This window comes from Siphateles boraxobius, unplaced genomic scaffold (assembly GCF_051911475.1).
Source record: "Siphateles boraxobius isolate OS27281-9 unplaced genomic scaffold, OSU_SipBor_1 25, whole genome shotgun sequence".
Lineage (NCBI taxonomy): Eukaryota > Metazoa > Chordata > Actinopteri > Cypriniformes > Leuciscidae > Siphateles > Siphateles boraxobius.
The window spans coordinates 9,092,217-9,113,087 of NW_027508866.1; the positions used below are offsets into that span (position 1 = coordinate 9,092,217).

At 37.1% G+C, this 20,871-nt stretch overlaps 2 protein-coding genes across 17 annotated transcripts in view; one reads left to right on the forward strand and one right to left on the reverse strand.

The window, feature by feature from the left end:
* Nucleotides 1-8,271, forward strand: part of opcml (opioid binding protein/cell adhesion molecule-like) — a 180,840-nt gene extending 172,569 nt beyond the window's left edge. For both annotated transcript variants that reach the window (XM_077242421.1, XM_077242420.1), the window contains 4 exons: nt 1,275-1,409; nt 1,513-1,633; nt 4,163-4,314; nt 4,596-8,271. In XM_077242421.1, the coding sequence (XP_077098536.1) occupies nt 1,275-1,409; nt 1,513-1,633; nt 4,163-4,314; nt 4,596-4,699 (512 nt within the window). In that variant the 3' untranslated portion in view covers nt 4,700-8,271. The remainder of the gene's footprint in view (nt 1-1,274; nt 1,410-1,512; nt 1,634-4,162; nt 4,315-4,595) is intronic.
* Nucleotides 8,272-13,512: 5,241 nt separating this feature from the next.
* The window catches only part of ntm (neurotrimin), a 388,864-nt gene continuing 381,505 nt past the window's right edge, over nt 13,513-20,871 (reverse strand). For 4 of the 15 annotated variants that reach the window (XM_077242406.1, XM_077242410.1, XM_077242405.1 and 1 more), the window contains 2 exons: nt 16,407-16,484; nt 13,513-16,060 (listed from right to left, as the gene is read on the reverse strand). In XM_077242406.1, the coding sequence (XP_077098521.1) occupies nt 15,960-16,060; nt 16,407-16,484 (179 nt within the window). In that variant the 3' untranslated portion in view covers nt 13,513-15,959. Of the gene's footprint in view, nt 16,061-16,406; nt 16,485-19,075; nt 19,113-20,871 lie in introns of all 15 variants that reach the window. The other 11 variants (XM_077242412.1, XM_077242408.1, XM_077242411.1 and 8 more) reach the window with 4 other exon arrangements.

A 20,871-nucleotide genomic window follows, 5' to 3' on the forward strand; every position in this document is an offset into this window, starting at 1 on the left:
GGAAAAAAAGTCAAGTTTGGACTACGACATTAGGGTATGAAAGCTTAATTGTGACATTTCATAACTCGTAATTCTGAGAAATTGTGAAAATAAAAAGTCATAAAAAAACGTTTTTATTCCATGGCGTAAACGAGCTTCCATACGAGGGTGAGTAAAGGATGACAGAAATACTTAACTGTGCAGAAAACAGCTGTATCATATGGTTGACACTTAGAGGCCAGTTTATATTTAAAATATTTAGTCTCTTCTCACATTGACAGATTCTTATATTATGAATAGTACTTTTTAAAATTAGGGGATGTCATTTTCAGGCTTTGGCTCATGTTGAGCGTAATCTGGGGTGAACAATCCTCTAAATGTTTGCTCAAACTTTTTAAGCATTGCAACGATGAGTCATATAGGAGATATGCATAATTACAAAACTCTCCCACAATCCCTAAGGCCATGTTATTAGAAATAAAATAACAACCTAACAACCTAAGTCCACTCCTCAACCTTTTCACTAAATGAAGGACTGCGGCTGTATTAATGAGATGGCATAATGTGCAGTTTGTGCTTTGAGTGGCATTTGCACTAACAGGCGGTCTGAACCTGAGGGTGAAACTTTGTTTCATTCCCTCAGAGGAATAACTTGCTTGATAATAGAACTGGAGATACAGGTTTTGTGTAATGATCGAAAAACAACAACAGAGGGTCAGTCCAGGTCAGTCAAGCATAACATATTTGTCTTAGTGACATTCACTAACCTTTTTCTTCCTACAGATTGAGATAATGTTAAATAAATGCTGTTCATTTTGGACATATTCCATTACATAGAATAACTGCGCCTGCTTTAGGATTCCTGAATAGTGGCTCAAACTCTGTATTTTCTCATGTTGCTTGAGAAAATACATTCCTCATGTTGGAAATTCATTAAAGCAAGAATGATTGTGGCATTATGACACTACTATGATACTTTCAGCTGCTATCCTCAGCAAAAACAGCAGGGCATAGGTTTGATATATATATATATATATTTTTTTTTTATGTGTGTGTGTGTGTATATATATATATATATATATATATATATACATATATAAAATATTATTAAATATATCAAAAGTATTTGCATACCGTGACAGATATTCTTTGTAGCAAACATACATTCCTATATCTACACTATATCACTGTAGCCCCTCAAGCCTTTTACCCAGAGTCATTTTTATAATGCATTGGATTATAATATGAATTTATGTATGTTAATATTTACTTTAACCCCATGTGTATTGATACAGAAAACAGAATCATTACCGAGGGTGAATATGTGGAAATGACTGGAATCACCAAAGACATGTCCGGCTCGTACGACTGCATCACCTCAAACGACATCTCGCCTCCAGACGTGAGGACTGTTCAGGTTACTGTAAACTGTGAGTATCTCATTCACGCTAAGCAAATTCCTGTTAATGCTATCCATTTATCACATGTTTTTTTTTTAACGAATTCCTCAATTACACGTGATTAATTTCACAGACCCACCTGTCATTTCACGAGCTCAGAGCACAGGAACGGCCGTCGGCCAGAAAGGAGTTTTGTGGTGCGAGGCATCTGCGGTTCCTCTGGCGGATTTTCATTGGTATAAGGGGGAGCGCAGGTAAGGCTAGCAGTTTATTATTATTTTTATTTTTTTGACATTGAAAGTCAAGCAGGAAATATTTAGGTAGAGAGAGGAGAAAATGGGATTGGAACCTGCATATCCCAAAGCTCAACAAACTAGCTCAACAAACCGCTAGTTCAGGGGTGTCCAGTCCTGCTCCTGGAGGGCCACTGTCCTGCAGAGTTTAGCTCAACCCCAATTAAACACACCTAATCCAGCTAATCAAGATCTTACTTAGCATTAGTGTTGTCAAAAATACGGATATTTCTATATGTATCGATACTGAATATTTGAAACGGTTCCAAAACCGTGTTACAGGCTGTGTGTTCTTGCTCTCTTCTCTCAGGCGGCGAAGTGACCCGCCTCCTGTCACTTACTCGTCTCATTTGTTCTGTTTGAATAGTGCTGGTATTGTGCATAATTTTGCTCATTCCCACAGATTTTGTGCACCACATAAAAGTGGTGCCCTCATAAAGCTGCCTCTCAAACAGCTTGAGAGGACCAAAGTGGCTTCTTAGTCTAATTGCACTTAAACGGTCAAATGCATACAAAATTATGTCAAAATGTCCGTCCTGCAGATTATTCAGGTAAATGCAGTCAGTTTGGAACGTACATAGTTGAAATAACATGTTGTATAACAGTATATTGGATCCGTGCATAAACTCGTCTCAAAGTCCGCTCGGCAGCGCAGCGCGAGCTTACTAGAGTAGATGCGTTTACTCTGATCAGTCTCGCTCACAAGATCCAGTGAGAAGCGCTTGAATTCAGCGAAGAACACAATGTCTCAGTGATTTAACCACTTTAAAGGCAGATGAAATAGCGCTGACAAACAGGAGAAACACTGTGCGCAACGATACAGTCAGAAGGCTTTTCCGTTTACAAATTCCCATCATTTACCATGGATTTACTGTAACGTTAGCCTAGTAATATTAACTGCACCATGAAATGTGGGATATACATATTGAACTGTATTATATTATTAAAGGTGCTCAAAGCGATGTCACGCGTTTTTTAGGCCAAAACATTTTTTGTCACATACAACAAACATCTCCTCACTATCCGCTAGCTACCTGTCCCCTGAACACACTGTAAAAAAACACGGTCTCTGCAGACACCCCAGGCTCCACAAACGGCAACAAAAACAAACTGGGCTAACCCGCACCACGAAACATAACAAACTGTTCCAGCCAATAACTGATAAGAAGGATTTGGGGGTGTGGTTTGGGGGGGGTTAGTGCGCGGATGAGGAGGAGGCAGGGTCTAGCCTTCATTTTGTTTGACAATACTTTAAACGTCAACAAGAAGTGATGTCACCAAGATCGCTTAGAGCATCTTTAATGTAGACAATGTATTAAAGGACTAATGGAATATAATTACAGTATTTAATTAATAATGCATGTAGGCTACATAAAGTTACATTTTGACATGATGAGGTGCTATAGGCTATGCCTGGTTTTATCTGTGATATCATGATCTAAATGCATGATACTGGATGACCAATGGTTAATTTTAATAAAATTCAAACAGTCAGATTATTACATTGTATCAAATAAAATTGAAGTCATTACATTTTTTTAAACAGATGTTACTGTTTTTGTTAATGAACATAAATGTAACATTGTAAATCTGCATCCTAACTCAAGCCAATACTGTCAACTCACTGTCAAATATGCGTTTCGAGACAAAACGTAATATTAATATTGCAGCTTGCACTGTAAACTGTGCTGAAGATACGTGCCATCAAAGTCAGGCAACAAAAACCTGTTTCAAAACTTGAAACAATATCCCCACATGCAGAAACTAAGAAATGAAATGTTCTGTTAAGATATTTGTTTGGTTAAGGAAAAATGACAAATGTTTGAATGTTCTACCTCAGATCTGTGAAATGTTCACCGGTTTGGCAAGTGTTTGTCATGATATGTTCTGACAATAAAGAGTAGTTTAAAACCACAATTAACGCTCTGGTTTCGACAACTTTCACTTAGAAGCACAAATGTGCCTTTAAACTTGGAAGAAATAAAGATTTGATATTTATCGTGAGAATTATCGATATCGACTGATATAAAACAATTATTGCGATAATTTGTTTTGGCCATATCGCCCAGCCCTATAACAAACTATCTGTATGGCGGTATAAACGTATATGGCAGTTTTCCCTGTGGTATCGAAAATGGGATCGAATATCGATATTTTTTAAAGGTATCGTATTGAAGTTGGAAATTCCAGTATCGTGACAACACTACTAGGCATACTAGAAACTTCCAAGCGGGTGTGTTGAGGCAAGATGGAGCTAAACTCTGCAGGACAGTGGCCTTCCAGGACCGAGTTTGGAGAGTCCCGCGCTAAGCCATGGTCATGACAGAGCTTGTTAATTAAAAATAGAAAAACAACTGTATTAGTTAGACATTTACGTCACATGCAGCTGCGAGAGAGCGGTATGTTAATTTGTGCCGTCACCCATCCACTTATGTAGATTTAACAACGACTGATCTTAACACGCTTCTAACTTGACCTGAAATTTTCCAGACTCCTCAACGGATTCAATGGGGTCAAGATCGAAAACAAGGGTAAACAGTCCATGCTAACATTCTTTAACGTCTCCGAAGAGGATTATGGGAACTACACTTGTGTGGCCATGAACACGCTGGGAATAACAAACGCCATCATTATTTTGTATGGTAAGAGGCTCTATCTAATAACTAAATGCATGTTAATTTATGCAACAACAAAAAAAAACGTGTCAAGTATAACTTGGCACAATCAACGAGCGTCGCAATGTGTCAAATGTTCGCCTAATGCAATTACATCAGCTCTCGTCTTGTCACCTTGAGGCATCCACTAACTCTGACGATGTTTGAGAGGTGTATTCGCAGCAATTTCTTTGAACAGCGTAATGCATGATGATACACACGTTGGATGTTTGGGAGGTTGTTAACATGTGGGGTTTCTATTCCCGCAGGCCCCGGAGCGATACATGATATGAACAACGCAGCCTTATCGCCAACCAGCTCATTCTTGCTTCTAACTCTGGTTTTAACTCTCTCGGTCCTCAGCAAGTTTTGATGCTAAAGCAGCGCGTCCGCTCCAAACACACTCACAGTCACCACACTCAGAGAAGGAGAGTACTTTATTGGTTCGTATCATCATCACCATTTAAAACAGTTTTTCCTTATGTTTTATTTCTGAAGGGAAGTGTCAGTGTGGGTTTATGGGTCTGTAATAAGATGCTTTGGGATTTAACCGTGTTTTGAATCAGTGAACTGGACTGTGAATGGAGTCAGTTTGTTAGCTGGGTAGAAATAATAATAGAACCAGTATATGTGTCTCTCCAAACTTTTGTATGTGAAAAGAGAAGCAACAATTAATGTAATTGTGAATAACTGAATGGTTTTTTGCTCAGTATTGATCAGTGTGAATTGAGGTTACTGGTGTGTCCTGTTTTCCTGTAAAATAACATGATTTTCTTTCTTTTTTTAAAATAATTGCTAAAAAATGACAAACCGGCAAAAAAGAACGAAACAAAGAGATTTAAAAATGCTTCAGTGCGCCCAGAAAGTATTTGGACTTAAGTCACACTTAAAAATGTATGAATGTCATTAAACCAAGTGGCAATTACAAGCAAATTACCCCCTGTCTTATAAAACTAACTTCACTTTTCCTGCATTTCCATTCTTTTTACATCTTTTTTTTAAATTTTTTTTAGAGGATGTATGAAGTCTCCTGGTCTTCTCCAGTGTAGTTCAGCACATAAACTGTTCTATAATAATATTAAAACATTAACATTTTTAAAATAGTTAATTACAATTTAAAATAATTTATCTTTTTTAAATATGTAATTTATGCATGTAGTGGCAAAGCTGAATTTCCAGCAGCCTTTAATTATTGTAATAATTAATTACAATTTAAAATAATTTATCTTTTTTAAATATGTAATTTATTCATGTAGTGGCAAAGCTGAATTTCCAGCAGCCATTATTCAGTGATAAGAATTATGTATTTATTTGATCCAATGTTTTGTTATCTAATACAATTACACTCTAATTTAGGCTCAAAGGTCCAAATACTTTTTGGGGAGGCTGTATGTGATTATTTGATTTACTGTACATGTACAGATGTATGCAAATACTGTGTACACACACACACACACACACACACACACACACACACACACACACACACACACACACACACACACACACAAGACCTATGCGTTAAATATAATATAGCACACAATTCCTAAAAACATCCATCAATGCTCATCTGCCATTAATGGTGTTAATGATAAAGGAATCACAAAGATAATCTGCACGTGTACTTGTACTGAGCTGACATAGTTACAAGCAGTAGGATAGACTCCCTACCTGGTCTAATAAGTTTTACGCTGCTCTTAGATATGTTTTAGCGTAGACACAGACAGTATGCCCTAATGTAAGCTACACAAAATCTGTTCCTCATATAAAGACCCTTTAGGTTGATCATAAACGTACCAAATGGGACGGAGGAACATCTCCTCTATAAAGTCCAAAGGGTGATTTAGTTTATTTAGCGATTGAGCCAAATAATATCAGTCATTGTATATTTGGTTTTAAATCCCTTTCAAGATACATTTGCATTATTTAAAACGGATTGAATTTGCTTTGATTACTCTACTGGAGTGTTTAAACTTCTTTCTCAGGTTTTTGGTGCTGAGTTTCTTTTAAGTGTGTATGATTTTGTATTCTTGAGTCTTGGTGAAGTAAATTTGACAGATGCCAAAACTGTTATCGCAAATTATATAATAAAAAAGATGATATTTAATAACTTCTGAGGACAAAAAAAAAAAAAAAATTCCAGTAAGAGACACATTTCGTTGCATATATCTGTGGGTGATAACCATCAATTTATCCGTGATCTTTAGCACTAATTTCCACACTAATATAATGTCATATAAATGTCAAATTGTGCATGTCTGAGCAGGTGACAGAAAATGGTAATCTCGGTTTCCATCTATTTCATATTCCATATCTTTCCTTTCATAAGTCTGCAGATTTACGTTATGGTTACTCCACGAAGGCCGACCCGTCAACACACTCATGAATGATTTAGGATACCAACCAGAAACGTCCACTTATTAGAAGCTAGCAATGTACGAGAACTTAAAAGAACCAGTAAGGAAATACCGACAGTCACATGCACACAATTCGCACGACTAACTTCACAGCGCTAAAATGAGACCTTGTCCGTGAGCTGTCTGCATTCAGCTTCAGTGAGCACTGTAAACAGCGCAAGACAAACACACTGAAGATGAATGCTTCAAGTCCAAGGTTTGCCACATCATTGAGAAAATAAATATATGCCCATAGATCGTAAATGCCCTTTTAGTTGATTTCAAAGTGAGATTCCTGCACTCTAATTCGAAGGACGCTGCTCTGTGACCGACTCAATGGTTTTTGTGACTGACGTTAGCATGGCGGACTCTTACAAAAGGTTTGCATGCAATATCGCTCTCATGGATACCAGATCATGTCATGTGAACGCTGAGTTGAAATATTAATCGGACCTCATTGTGATCATGACATTCATGAGCTCTTAAGTTAAGTACGACACTGTTCTTAACCATGCAGTGTGTTAAAAATGCTGTATGTGAACAACAAAAAAAGATATATATGCAAATGATTATTTATCCTGGATTTATTTGATTGTTAAATATAAGGACGGTGTAATTGCGCAGATCAACACACCTTTTCCTTGTTAGCGTTGTGCCTTGCGTGCATTCAAAAAAATGTCATGTGGTAGTGCAATCGAATAGACTCAGTATCGACCCTGGAAACTTCCGCTTGGGATGCATTTTTGTAAACAGCCAGCTTGGTTTTACTCATTTAATTGAGTTATTTCAATGCTGCGGAAAAACATAAAATCATCTTTTGATAAGTGTCATTAAACATCGGTCTCTCAAATGTGTTTTGAGTGAAATTGCCCAATGATTTCCGGTGACTTTTGTAAGAGGTGTGTACATGAATAGGTTTTACTGTAGATTATTAGAGTATCATTTTGGAATGTTGGTTCACTTTTTTAAAATGCTTATATTGTGACGGTGAAGACAGGGATGTCATTTTAACTGCTGGGATGAATGCCACAACATTAACAGTGATCGGAAGTAGTGTACATACAGCACAGTATCTGAAATGGCATTGCAAACCCATTTAAGTTACAAACAGAATGTAATTGTTTTTCTTTGTTATTTTTTTTTTAGCTATATATTTATATTTATTGTCATCTAAAGGGAACAAAATGGCAAACATTCAATAATAGCACTCTGGATTTTTGCTGACCTGATCATCGTTATTTTAAAACTGCTGCAAGTATCCATGGTACCTCTAATAATAGCAACAGTGTTTCACCCAAAATCTCTTGGCAGAAAATATTTTGCCCCCCCCCCCCCCCCTGCAAAACTGTATTGTATGTTTGTATTTATTTTTCTGACTGTCTCTATCTAGTTACGATTGTAAAGTGTATGATAACTTAACATTTGCAAAACACAGCTCTCTCAATGTGCATGTACAGCCGTAGTTGTATTTTTCTTTTTTTTACTATTGGAAAATGAGTACAAGACTGTTGTATGTGTTCTGTGTAATAAAGTTAAGAATATTTTCTTCTAGTTTGGAGTTGTTAGTTATCTAACGTACTGTCATGGAATTTTTTAAAGGGATGCACGATATATCGGCTATTTATATTATTTAATTGAGCATTCTCCTACATTTTTATTAGGTTACCCTTTATTTTGAAGGTGTCCTTGTTAAAGTGTAATTATACATTTTAGTGCTGAGTAATGACACATGTACTTACTATAGGGTTAGAGTCAGGAATAGGGTTTGATTTATGGTTAATTGCATGTAATTATGCATAGGTTATGTTATTACTACAGTAAGTAAATGTAACAAGGACACTAAAATAAAGTGTTATCTGATTACCTTTGTTATCTAATGCTCATTTAGTTTATATTTAAAAACACAAATGTAGCAAATTAAATCCATTTTTCACATTGTACATTATAATATTGTGATGCCTAAATTCACTTGCAGCATGTCAAATGATTGAGTTTAGATTTTTAGTGTTTTAATATATTTACAAAATAGTATCGACTTTTATCATCTGCATTTTTATTGCTGTATCAGCAATAACGTGAAAATAATTATCGATTTAGATCAGAATTTATAAGTCAAAATTTAAATATCACTCCATCCCTACTTTCAATAGAGTGCAAAAGCTGGGTTCCGGAAGTAAAACTACATGAAATTCATGCATGGGGTAATGATTTTTTTAACGATAACTTATAAACCTTTAAAGACAGATCTACTGTGAGCTACGAGGTTGTTAATCGAAAATGATTTGCTTCTGTTGAAGCCGTCAGCCCTTAAGTATTTTTTAATATAATCGTTTAACAGCAGGAAACTACATTACCCATGATGCTTTACAGAAAATTCCACCAATCAGAGAATTGAAAGAATGTTAGCTCCTACGTAATTGAGTCGACCTCCCTACACTCTCAAAATACTTAAATATTTCAATAAATATGCATATATAATGCTTTATGGGATTGTTTATTTTTATCACGTCTATCAAGTGCACAATCTTTATAGTTTTGTCTGATTGTTAATACTTTTTTGCTTCAAATCAAAGTTTGTAATGTCATGATTCACCTTGTAGCTGGTTGCCTTGGTTCCATATCTTATGACGCTTTAAAGAAAGACTTTTTTGAAATCCCTAGAGAGAAATGAATGGACAAAAATACTTACGGAACAAAGTGGGCGAGCACTTTAACACTCTATAAAGGTCATAATATATTGTGAATATATTGTGATATAGCACAACCTTAAGTGCCTAATTGCTTTTATAAAAATGTTTTTATTTATCAAGGACACATATTTTCAGTTAAACTTTATTTTATTAAATGCTATCCCTGGCTGGAAGACCCAGCTGCTGAAAAGTGAGCTCTGTTGGCAGTGATTTACTAGTTGACTTTATCCAGCATCAGCAAAAAGATTATTGTAGTCGTAATCCGACTGTAAAAAGTCATTTTTTAACCATTGTACCCCAACTCCTCTGGTTCAATATTCCACTGAGCACTTTTAACAAGTTTCCCGGTGTTGACATGCTGCATGTTTTCTAAAGACAGTTTACCTCGCACATCTCTCCCCACGCTGGCCCTGCTCTATTGACGATACGCTCACGGATTGGCTGCAGTCCTAAAGATAATGCAGCCAAGAAATGTCATGTCAAGTTAATGCGGCCTGTAGAAATGCTTATTTATTCACATATTTGTCTTTCCAAATAAGCAGCTCTCATGGCATGTTCCAGAGGGGCGCTCCTGGGCACACAGATAAAGACGTCCACCAGGAGTACAGAAGGCAGAAACTGAGCAGGCTTTTGTTTGCTTCAAGGGATGTGATTGTACCTTCACCTCCAAGCATGAAAGGTGATCATTCCCGGGCTTCCATCTTTTGTTTTCATGTCGAACATTAATAGCTTGTAGACAAAGGACTGGCAAGAAATCGTCAAGTTACGTAACGTTTTTCTCACCTCCTCTACCCCCGTTTTAAAACTCGATGAATATTCAATTTCAACATCTGCCGTTTGTTTGTCGAAAGCCAAATTCTGCTTGTGACATCTTCCCACCATTTTTCTTGAAATTCAAGTTAATTCTTTGTATATTCATATCTATATTCTCATTATGGTCATTTCTGTGTAGGCACATAAATTAAAGTGTTGGCTACATAAAAAGTTGTTAAACGGTTTCATTGTTAAGGTCCAAAAATAAATAAATAACTAAATAAATTTGCCGCAACATATCCCAAGAGCAGAGAATGTCTTCACATTATATGGGGTAAGTTGTAACAATGGGAACCTGCCATTTAATAACCTCCTCCTAAAAGACAGTGCAATGTGTTTTCAGCCAAATATAAATAATAAAACAATTATGAAACAACAATCTATCAAACCATATACTATACACGCACATTGATAATAATAATAAATGCTTCTTGAGGAGTAAATCATCATATTAGAATTATTTCTGAAGGATCATGTGACACTGAAGACTGGAGTAATGATGCTGAAAATTCAGCTTTGCATCACAGGAATAAATTACATTTTGAGATATATTCAAATAGAAAACAGTTATTTGAAATTGTAATACTATTTCACTATATTACTGTTTTTTTGTATTGCTAATCAAATAAATGCAGCCTTGGTGAGCATAAGAGACTTAAAACTTTTGAAAGGCAGTGTACACACACACACATACACAAAAAAAAAAAAAAAAAACCCTTGTCCTTAGAACACAAATACATTTTTCATTTGAAATTTTCATAGTTACTCACAGTAGAAACTCTGAATAAAACTAGCCCTGGTCTCTCCTAAATAAAAACTCAATGCATTCATCCATCCAACTTTATATTTTGTGTCTGTCATTCTCTTTCATATATGTAAAGCTGATACGGCTGTTTATTTTCAGCTGTCTCTCACCGCCATTCTAATAGTCTTCCATACTGCAGTGTTTGTCACCAGGCGCCTCTCTAACAAGCAGCAGCGAGCGACACTACAGCCAGTCATTCACAGTGAACAATCAAGCGAAAAAAAAAAGAAAAAGAAGGAGGGAAATGTGAGTCTTTAATTAAGAGTCTTCACCGAAGCCTTTCTTAAATTCAATTACAGACAGCTCTCGCGTCACTTTTAGAATGGATCTCACAGCTTCATTCTCAACCTCAGCACTTAGAGCTCATGTGCATCATCACTCCCACAGACTGTCTGTCAAATCCCTTTAAAACACTTACAATACTGACACCACCTTCCTTAACCAGAACACTAGTGGAGGATTGAGACGGTGCTTAAGTGCTCTCAGAATCTGGGCTTTGAATTATTGATTTGGAATCAGCCTGCTGTGGTGTGGATTTACTTCAGTTTCAACCATCATTTTTCAAGTGTTTAAGCAAGTGAACATATAGGACATATATACATTTAGGCAAGAATCACTTGCCTAGGAATAGACTAAGTACCGTTCTAAAGTTTGGGGTCGGTAAGATTTGTAATGTTTTAAAGGTAATCTCTCATGCTCAACAAGGCTGCATTATCAAAAATACAGTACAATTATGGAATGATTTCTAAAGGATCATGTGACACTGAAGACTGGAGTAATGATGCTAAAAAATCAGATTTGATCACAGGAACAATATTAAAGTTTAAAATAACTGTTTTCTATTTTCTGTGATCAAAGCTGGATTTTGAGCATTATTACTCCAGTCGTCAGTGTCACATGATCCTCCATAAATCATTCTAATATGATGATTTGGTGGTCAAGAATTGTGGTGCTCATTTCTTATTGTCAGTGTTGAGTTGTGCTGCTTGATATTTTTTTGTGGAAACAGTGATTTATTTTTATTTTTTACTGTCACATTTTAATGCTGAATATAAGTTTTTTTCTTTTAAACAAAAAAACATTGACCCCAAATTTTTTAATGGTAGTGTATAGGCCTTCAAATATGTAAGAAAATAAAAGGTTTTCTTAAATATATCCTCTTAAATATAGAGAGATGATATATATGTGTCTGTGTGTTTGTATATATATATATATATATATATATACACTCACTTAAAGGGTCATTAGGAACACCATACTATTGTGTTTGACCCCCTTTCGCCTTCAGAACTACGTGGCATTGATTCAACAAGGTGCTGAAAGCATTCTTTAGAAATGTTGGCCCATATTGATAGGATAGCATCTTGCAGTTGCAGTTTTAGTACAGTGAACTCATTGTCATGTTCAAGAAACCAATTTGAAATGATTCGAGCTTTGTGACATGGTGCATTATCCTGCTTGAAGTAGCCATCAGAGGATGGGTACACGGTGGCCATAAAGGGATGGACATGGTCAGACACAATGCTCAGGTAGGCCGTGGCATTTAAACGATGCCCAATTGGCACTAAGGGGCCTAAAGTGTGCCAAGAAAACATCCTCCACACCATTACACCACCACCACCAGCCTGCACAGTGGTATCAAGGTATGATGGATCCATGTTCTCATTCTGTTTATGCCAAATTCTGGCTCTACCATCTGAATGTCTCAACAGAAATCGAGACTCATCAGACCAGGTAACATTTTTCCAGTCTTCAACTGTCCAATTTTGGTGAGCTCTTGCAAATTGTAGCCTCTTTTTCCTATTTGTAGTGGAGATGAGTGATAACCGGTGGGGTCTTCTCCTATTGTAGCCCATCTGCCTCAAGGTTGTGCGTGTTGTGGCTTCACAAATGCTTTGCTGCATACCTCGGTTGTAATGAGTGGTTATTTCAGTCAGAGTTGCTCTTCAAATCAGCTTGAATCAGTCGGCCCATTCTCCTCTGACCTCTAGCATCAACAAGGCATTTTCTCCCACAGGACAGCCGCATACTGGATGTTTTTCCCTTTTCACACCATTCTTTGTAAACCCTAGAAATGGTTGTGCGTGAAAATCCCAGTAACTGAGGAGATTGTGAAATACTCAGACCGGCCCGTCTGGCACCAACAACCATGCCACGCTCAAAATTGCTTAAATCTCCTTTCTTTCCCATTCTGACATTCAGTTTGGAGTTCAGGAGATTGTCTTGACCATTACCACACCCCTAAATGCATTGAAGCAACTGCCATGTGATTGGTTGATTAGATAATTGCATTAATGAGAAATTGAACAGGTTTTCCTAATAAACCTTTAGGTAAGTGTGTGTATATATATATATATATATATATATATATATATAGAGAGAGAGAGAGAGAGAGAGAGAGAGAGAGAGAGAGAGAGAGAGTGAGCAAAAGAGAGAGAGAGAGATTATTTAAGAATCACAATAAGACTGCAGACCAATTCTATTTAGATACAACATTTTATTATTGTAAGTCTTAAATATGAACACACCATCGCCATTAAAGGAAAAACATATGACGAAACAATTTCTTTACAGTACAAGGAGTTAAAATACTTAATTTGTTCCTCTCTAGGGAACCATAAAGTGAACTTCTCCAGGCTGGTTGTTTTAATGGTTGAACCAAAAAAAAAAAAAGAAATTCTTTGCACCAAGTTGGACATATGAATTGCATTACAGCCATGCACAGACAAGCCCTATGTTTCTGTTAATACGGTGCATTGATTGATCACCCTCTCTTTGATCAGCCGTGATCCAAACGCTGTCTTCCCCAGAGGAAATCAGACATTATTTATCAGGAGGTGCTTCTTTTTGTGGTTTCAAATTTTAATAGTGCTGTAAAAGTGTGGATTTCTGACTGTTGTCAGGTTAGTCTCACTAATCTGTCTATATATGAAATATGTTGACTGTCCTTAGTTTGGTTGTGTTCTCTATCTCTTAAAAAAAAAGATACAATGAAAATTGAAATCATAATATTGAATAATATACCTTTAGGGCAAGAAGTCACACTGTCACCCATTAAACTTTGCGCATTCATGACATTCCCTTTCATTAACATACACCTTGTGCTTAAAATCCACTGATTTGCATCTGATATGTGGTTTTAAAAATATATTTAAAGGGATAATTCATCCAAAAATGTTAACTGTCATCCTTTACTCATTCCAAACCTGCATAATTTTCAGAAATCGCAGAATAATGTCTAGTCAACGAAAGTGAATGAGGACAGATGCTTTTGAGCTCCAAAAATGAAAAGAAACAAAATCCTAAAAATGGTGCGTACGAATTGTGCACCACATTTCAAGTCATCTGAGGATAAATAATAGCTTAGTTTGCAGAAAAAATTTAAGTTGTTAGTGGCAGAATAAGAAATAGTTACTTATGATTGGTCAATATCAGAATTCCATTGTCAAATTTTTTTTTTGTTGGGTGAATTAATGATGACAATTTTCATCTTTGGCTGAACTATTCCTTTAACCAAATTGGAGATAAAATGGAAACATTAGGTATAAATCCTATCAAACATTCCAACAACATTGGAAGAAAATCTTATTCAATCAACCAACACTGCGATGGTAAGTTTCAGAAACTATTCAAATCAAATCTCGAGTCCCAGAATATGGATGGTAAAAGGACATCTGCTCATGATGAAATGATGACGGACAAATGAGTCTCATCTGCTTTTTCCAAAAGCACAATATTTAGACATCAGATTTCACAATGAACTTGTATCTACTATAATACCCTTTGAGAAATAAATTATGCAGCTTCTGAAAAAGGGAATAACAAAAAATAGAAAACGTTGCATTGTATTAAACAGGTTCACAATTTTAGTAAAAACAAATTTTCCCTTTGTACAAGTTAGATATATGCATATACACACAAAGTTAGCAGGAACGATTACGAGACGTGTTTAAATAAAGAGCATTTAAGCGCCCGGTTTGGTTTGTACAACTCAAAATCTGGACAAAATTCAATAAAAAGCCATTTGAAAAACTGCCATTGTAATAAAAATAACATTTGATGTCAAGTTTGTCTGGAAAAACAACATTAAACCTAAAAATCGACAGGTATTAGCGGATTGCTCTTTGGGCTTTCATAATGGATCCAATAACTTGAGTTACACAAAGCTCCAAGTGTAACATTTTTCAACCTTGATTCATACATTGTCATCCCATATACATGACTCCAACATCTGATTTATTCCTTTGTGGTGTAAACAAAAAATAATTATAGAGCTTTTGATTCCTGCATAGTCCAACTGTTCCATTCTGGTCATCAAAACATAAAACAAAACATACTGGTATATATCGCATTGTTTTCGGTTGTGAGTTTTAAATGCTAAAATGCAGATTAGAAGTACTCAAAACGAAACATGATGTGATTATTACAGAGCAAAAACGTGTGTTTGTGTCTTTTTTGCTGCTTATTTTGATTTTGCTGTATAGTAAAAATATAGTGACAATTCAAAATAAAAAAAGAGAGACATATGCCCTTTCTTATCGCATGCCTTTGACTTGAATTATTCCCCTATCACACTGTATTCTATATGAATGCTTAAGGATTTACAGAGTTAAATTAAAATGACAGTCACAAAAATAAATAAAATGTAATATTTAAAATTAGACATGCCTCTCTGTCATTTGCTTTTACGGAATACAAAACTGTATTGCAGGGGCAAAACAGTGTGATGATTAGCAATGTAAGAGAAGTTACATTAATAAACTCTATAATAAACAAAAGAAATGAATGATTACTTAATTAAAAGGAAGTACTTGGGTACCCCATGCACATTTCCAGGCATTTTTGGTAACCCATGCACAATTTGTGACTGCAGGATGAGAGCGATGTCACACAAACAGTGATTTTTCTCCACTGAAAACATCTTCGGCATCAAAACTTGAGCAAGAGATGTAGAAGTACGATGAGAAGTAGACAGGTGGGTGTGAAGACCGTTGACGTGCCGCTGCTTCCATCCTGAACTGCTCCGGGTCCTAAAGCATTGAAAAGAGTCACACGTGTCAGGAAAAACAGCTCCGGTCTCCAACTGTGCTGTAAACTGCCTCGCTTTTATTCTTGAGACCGTCTGTAACGTCGCTGAACTCTCACCTACGCATCTGCACTTCTGATTCTATCTTACTTCCTCAATATTATCTTTTCTTATTTTCGAAAGGTGTCAGCTGTCAGCATTTTCTAGGTTTACTGCACTAAACCGTTATTTTCTAGTCAAGCAATACTTGTTAAAATCTATGTTAGTATATTATAGCAACTCCTCTTTGTTGATGAGTTTGTAGTGATTAGTAGTCCAGTACTGTATTTAGTAGCTTGTGTATCACAAACCTTCCAACAAATCATTGTTTTCAAAGGCTGTGTGCTCTAAATCAGATGAAGTCATTTCTAAAACAGAAGCCGTCACCACTAAAAGAAAGATTACATAACAAAACACTTAATAGGAATACAGAACATACAATATGAACTCAAAATGATTAAGTAAATAATTTCCATTGGTGCTATTAGGGAATTATTTTAGTCCAAATGAGATGTTTTTGCCTAAAAATATTCATCAAGTCAAACTAGAGTAATCTGGCATGGTTCTGCTGTGGTGCCGGGTCATCTAACTGGGACGAAAGCTCTCCAGATTGGCAGATTAACATCTAAGCGAGGGTCTTTAGTGGTTATATTTGTATAGTAGGAGCATCTGTTCTCCTCATTTCAAACCAGCACATCTTGTCTCCCTGCGCTCACAGCATTATTACCCTTTATTGACCAGTCAACCACTGAGGTCAGCCGTACTTGCGGTTGCTTATAAACAAACTAATCACTGAAGGTGCAGTTTAACATACTCGGTTACTAACATAACCTCGATTCCCTGTGAGTAGGGAACGAGTATTGCGTAGCTATACGCAGTGGGAAACCTCCTTTTCTTGAGAATATTGAAGCCATTATTTTAAAACGCAATGCAGGTGCACAGCGAGCACAAAGCAGAGCTTCTAGTTCGCTCATTGTCTGTGCTGAAGCAACGGCACGAACCTATGGCGAGGCTGCTGAGACGCAAACCAATCGGGTCGCTTCGCGCCCAGGGCGCGTCAGAACCCGCCAGAATGGCCGTGACCATTATATATGCCTATATAAGCAGACCATTTCGCTATAGAATCAGGTTAAATCGAGTGAAGCGACAGCACTGTGCCAAGCATAATTGCACGGCAGGCTACGCAATACTCGTTCCCTACTCTCAGGGAACCGAGGTTACGTTAGTAACTGAGTACATTCCCTTTCAAGAACGTTCACTTCGTATTGCATAGCTATACGCAGTGGGAACCCATTTTAAAAAGCTGTGCTATTAACTAGCAACTTTGTCCTGAAACATTACGTGGGGCTAAGTGGCCCGAGGTCAACAGTAAAATTTGAAAGTCACAATACCCCCCAGGACCGGACAAAAGGTCGGGCCCTTTATTGAGGTATAATGTTTCAGAGGCTCGGGTCCCTCAGGGCTGAGGCCTTATATAGAAAGTACCCGTGCCTGCAGAGCAGGGACCTCTAGGTTATTGAATCTCACAACTGTGGATGGTGAGGACTAGCCTGCCGCCGCACAGATGTCTTCGATTAGTACACCACTGGACCAAGCCCATGAGGAGGCCGTGCCTCTAGTGGAATGAGCTCTAACACCTATGGGGCATTGAAGGCCAATGGAGGTGTAGGGTAGAGAGATAGCGTCGACTATCCATCTAGAAAGTCTCTGTTATGTGACGGCAGACCTTTAGTGCGGCCACAGAAACACACAAAGAGCTGTTCCGACTGTCTGAATGTGGCGGAGCGCTCCAGATAGATTCTGAGAGCCCTGACAGGGTAGACCAGATTCAATTTATTATCATCTTCCGACAGGGGGAGAGCTGATAGCGATATCACCTGGGCTCTGAACGTTGTGGAGAGCACCTTAGGAACATAGCCGTGCCTCGGTCTGAGCACGACTCTGGAGTCGCCAGGCCCAAACTCAAGGCATGCATCGCTTATGGAAAACACTTGCAGGTCGCTTACTCTTTTGACCGACGCCAGCGCTAGCAGGAGTGCAGTTTTGAGTGAAAGCGGTTTTAGGTCAGCCGTCTGGAGCAGCTCAAACGGGGGTCCCCTAAGGGCCCTGAGGACCCATAGATAGGTCCCAGAAGGGGACAGAGGGGGGCTGGGTCGGGTTGAGCCTCCTGGTCCCCTTGAGGAAAAAAATGACCACAGGGGCGTGAAAAGCCACTATGGCCGCCACATATACTTTGAGCGTGGAGGGGGTCCCGCCCGCGTCCAGCAGCTCCCGAAGAAAGGAAAGTACTAGAGGTACTTCACATGTGTGTGGGCCTACGTTTCGTGCTGCACACCAGCTTGTGAACGCTGACCACTTGAGGGCATAGAGGTGTCTGGTAGATGGTACACTAGCTTCAATCATGGTATTTTGGACTCCTTCTGGGAGGTCCCTGTGTACCCATTGAGGGGCCATACATGTAGGGCCCACAGATCTGGGCGGGGGTGCCAGATTTGTTCAATAGAGTGCAACAGTCAAGTTCCACAGGTAAAAAAAAAATCCATTCATTTTCTCCTTTTTTTCCATTTAAACCTTTCAAGCCAGACCTACCAATAACTCCATGGTTGTTAAGTGATGAAATATGTATCAGTGAAGGCAACACTTCAGTGTGATTCAGCTTCATTTAAAAACATAATAATAATATTAATAAAAATCATGCTTGATAGTCAATTTCCCAATGAAGAACTATATTACTCACAATCCTCCTTGGATCTAACCATAGGAAAGTATGGTTACCATGGAAATGAGATCCATGGCAAAAGATCTCATTAATAACCACCCACTTCCATGAAGCATTGTGAATGACTTAATGACTACACTCAAAAAATGATTTATTAAAAAAGTAAATAGAATTTTATACTTAAAACTATTACATACATGTAAGAATTTTCATGTATTTATCACTTTTTTAATGCCAATGTGTGAACATCTTGTAACAAACCTTAAAAAACAAGAGCTTCCCAGACCTCCTTGGTTGTCTACGAGAGACTGATATTTAGGTGAATGGCTCAGGTTTTTGCAGATGTCAATGTTTCATGCAAAGAAATTGTATTAAACATATAGTCAGAGCATTCCCAGTAGTTAGTCAAGAGAATGACTGGGATGAACACTTCCGGAACCAAGACCACTGAAAAAAATTGGCAGTCCAAGACTGTAACATCATGTGCAAATTATGCACAAAAAATAATGTTTCAAGTATTGTCTACCATGGTAATACTCCACACATCATCTCAGCACCATGGGATATATTCTTGTTATTGAATGTCTACACAGCAAAGAGATTGCACATAACACAGTGTAGACAACTTGACTTATTAAAATAAAATCAATCTATTTTGTTTCTACGGTATAGATATGGTGTTAACCAGGATAGATTTGGACTTGTTTACTGGTGATTGCATGTGGAGAGTCATTTACATAATGCACAACACAACAGACTAGTTGTGGCCAACAAGTCAATAAAAAAAAAAAGTAGTCATGCAACCCCAAATATATAAATATACACAAACAGATGTAAAGTGTAATTAGTTAAATTTATTGAAAAATATATATATATATTACACTCTTGGTGGAAACAGATATTTACAGAAACCCTTAAATGGACATGCTAATGGGAAAAAAATATGAGATTAGATGAGAGGAAAAGTTATATTTCAATGCTTTTGCATTCGCTCGCAAAGAACTCAAAAGTTTTGCGAGTGAATACAAAGTTCCTTGGGGAATGCAAAAGCTGTTAATGCTACAGGTATGTCAATGCTGCAAAAGCCATAATTTTTCCTCCCATCTTTTTTTTTAAAACATCACCATGTCTCTCTAGGAGTGCTGTAGATATTTGATTTCTTTCCCTTTTTTGTTTCATGTTTGGTGTGAAAGATCAGAGAGCACCAATATTCAGTCCCAACAAAACAATCGTTGTGTCATGGCATTAGTATGGCTGTCTATTAAATCCTTCTCTTTGATGGGCCGTTTAGACTGAAGTCTAATTTCCCCTGGATTTTGGGGAGTATGGTACTTTCTTTAGGGACAGCTATCCAATTATCCTGCAGCCACAGCTTAGAGTAAATCCTGCACAAGTGTAATTATACTAATGTGAGGTTCTCACAATCAAATTCAATGCAATTAATGACTCTCCGGAGAGGACATGGTTACCAATCCCACGCTTTTTTTTAGGTCAGACAGTGGAGAAAAGTTGGCCAGGACAAGATTTCTATTCTTGGCAGGGAAGAAAGAATAAAGGACAATACAAGGACAAATCAGTAACAACCATCAACAACATAATGCAGGCGAGGAATGACCCCTTACAAAAAAAGTAGGAAAGACCAGAGGCAAATATAACACTAGATGTCTTCAATCATAAACAATTTAGAGTGATATTTATTCAGTATGCTCAGTAAAGACTCTCAATGCCACAGAAATGAGCAATAGTTTGACAAAAATATATACATGTTGAGGTTTTAAAGGAGTGTATATTTTTTTAGAATTATTTTATTGACAGACTGCAAGTTAATACATGCTATTATTTTGCTCATTTTCATATTATCCCAACTATGCAATCAAGTAAACCTTCTTATGAAAACCTGTCTGACTGAATTTAAAGGTTTCAAATCTTTTAATCTTTAAAATTTGTAATGAACATTATTTTTGTCTGGTTGAAGGTTGTTCTTGAATTGGCAGATAAGAAGTATATTTTAATAATAATAAAAAAATCTCAAATAATGTAGCTCTCACTTTGACTGT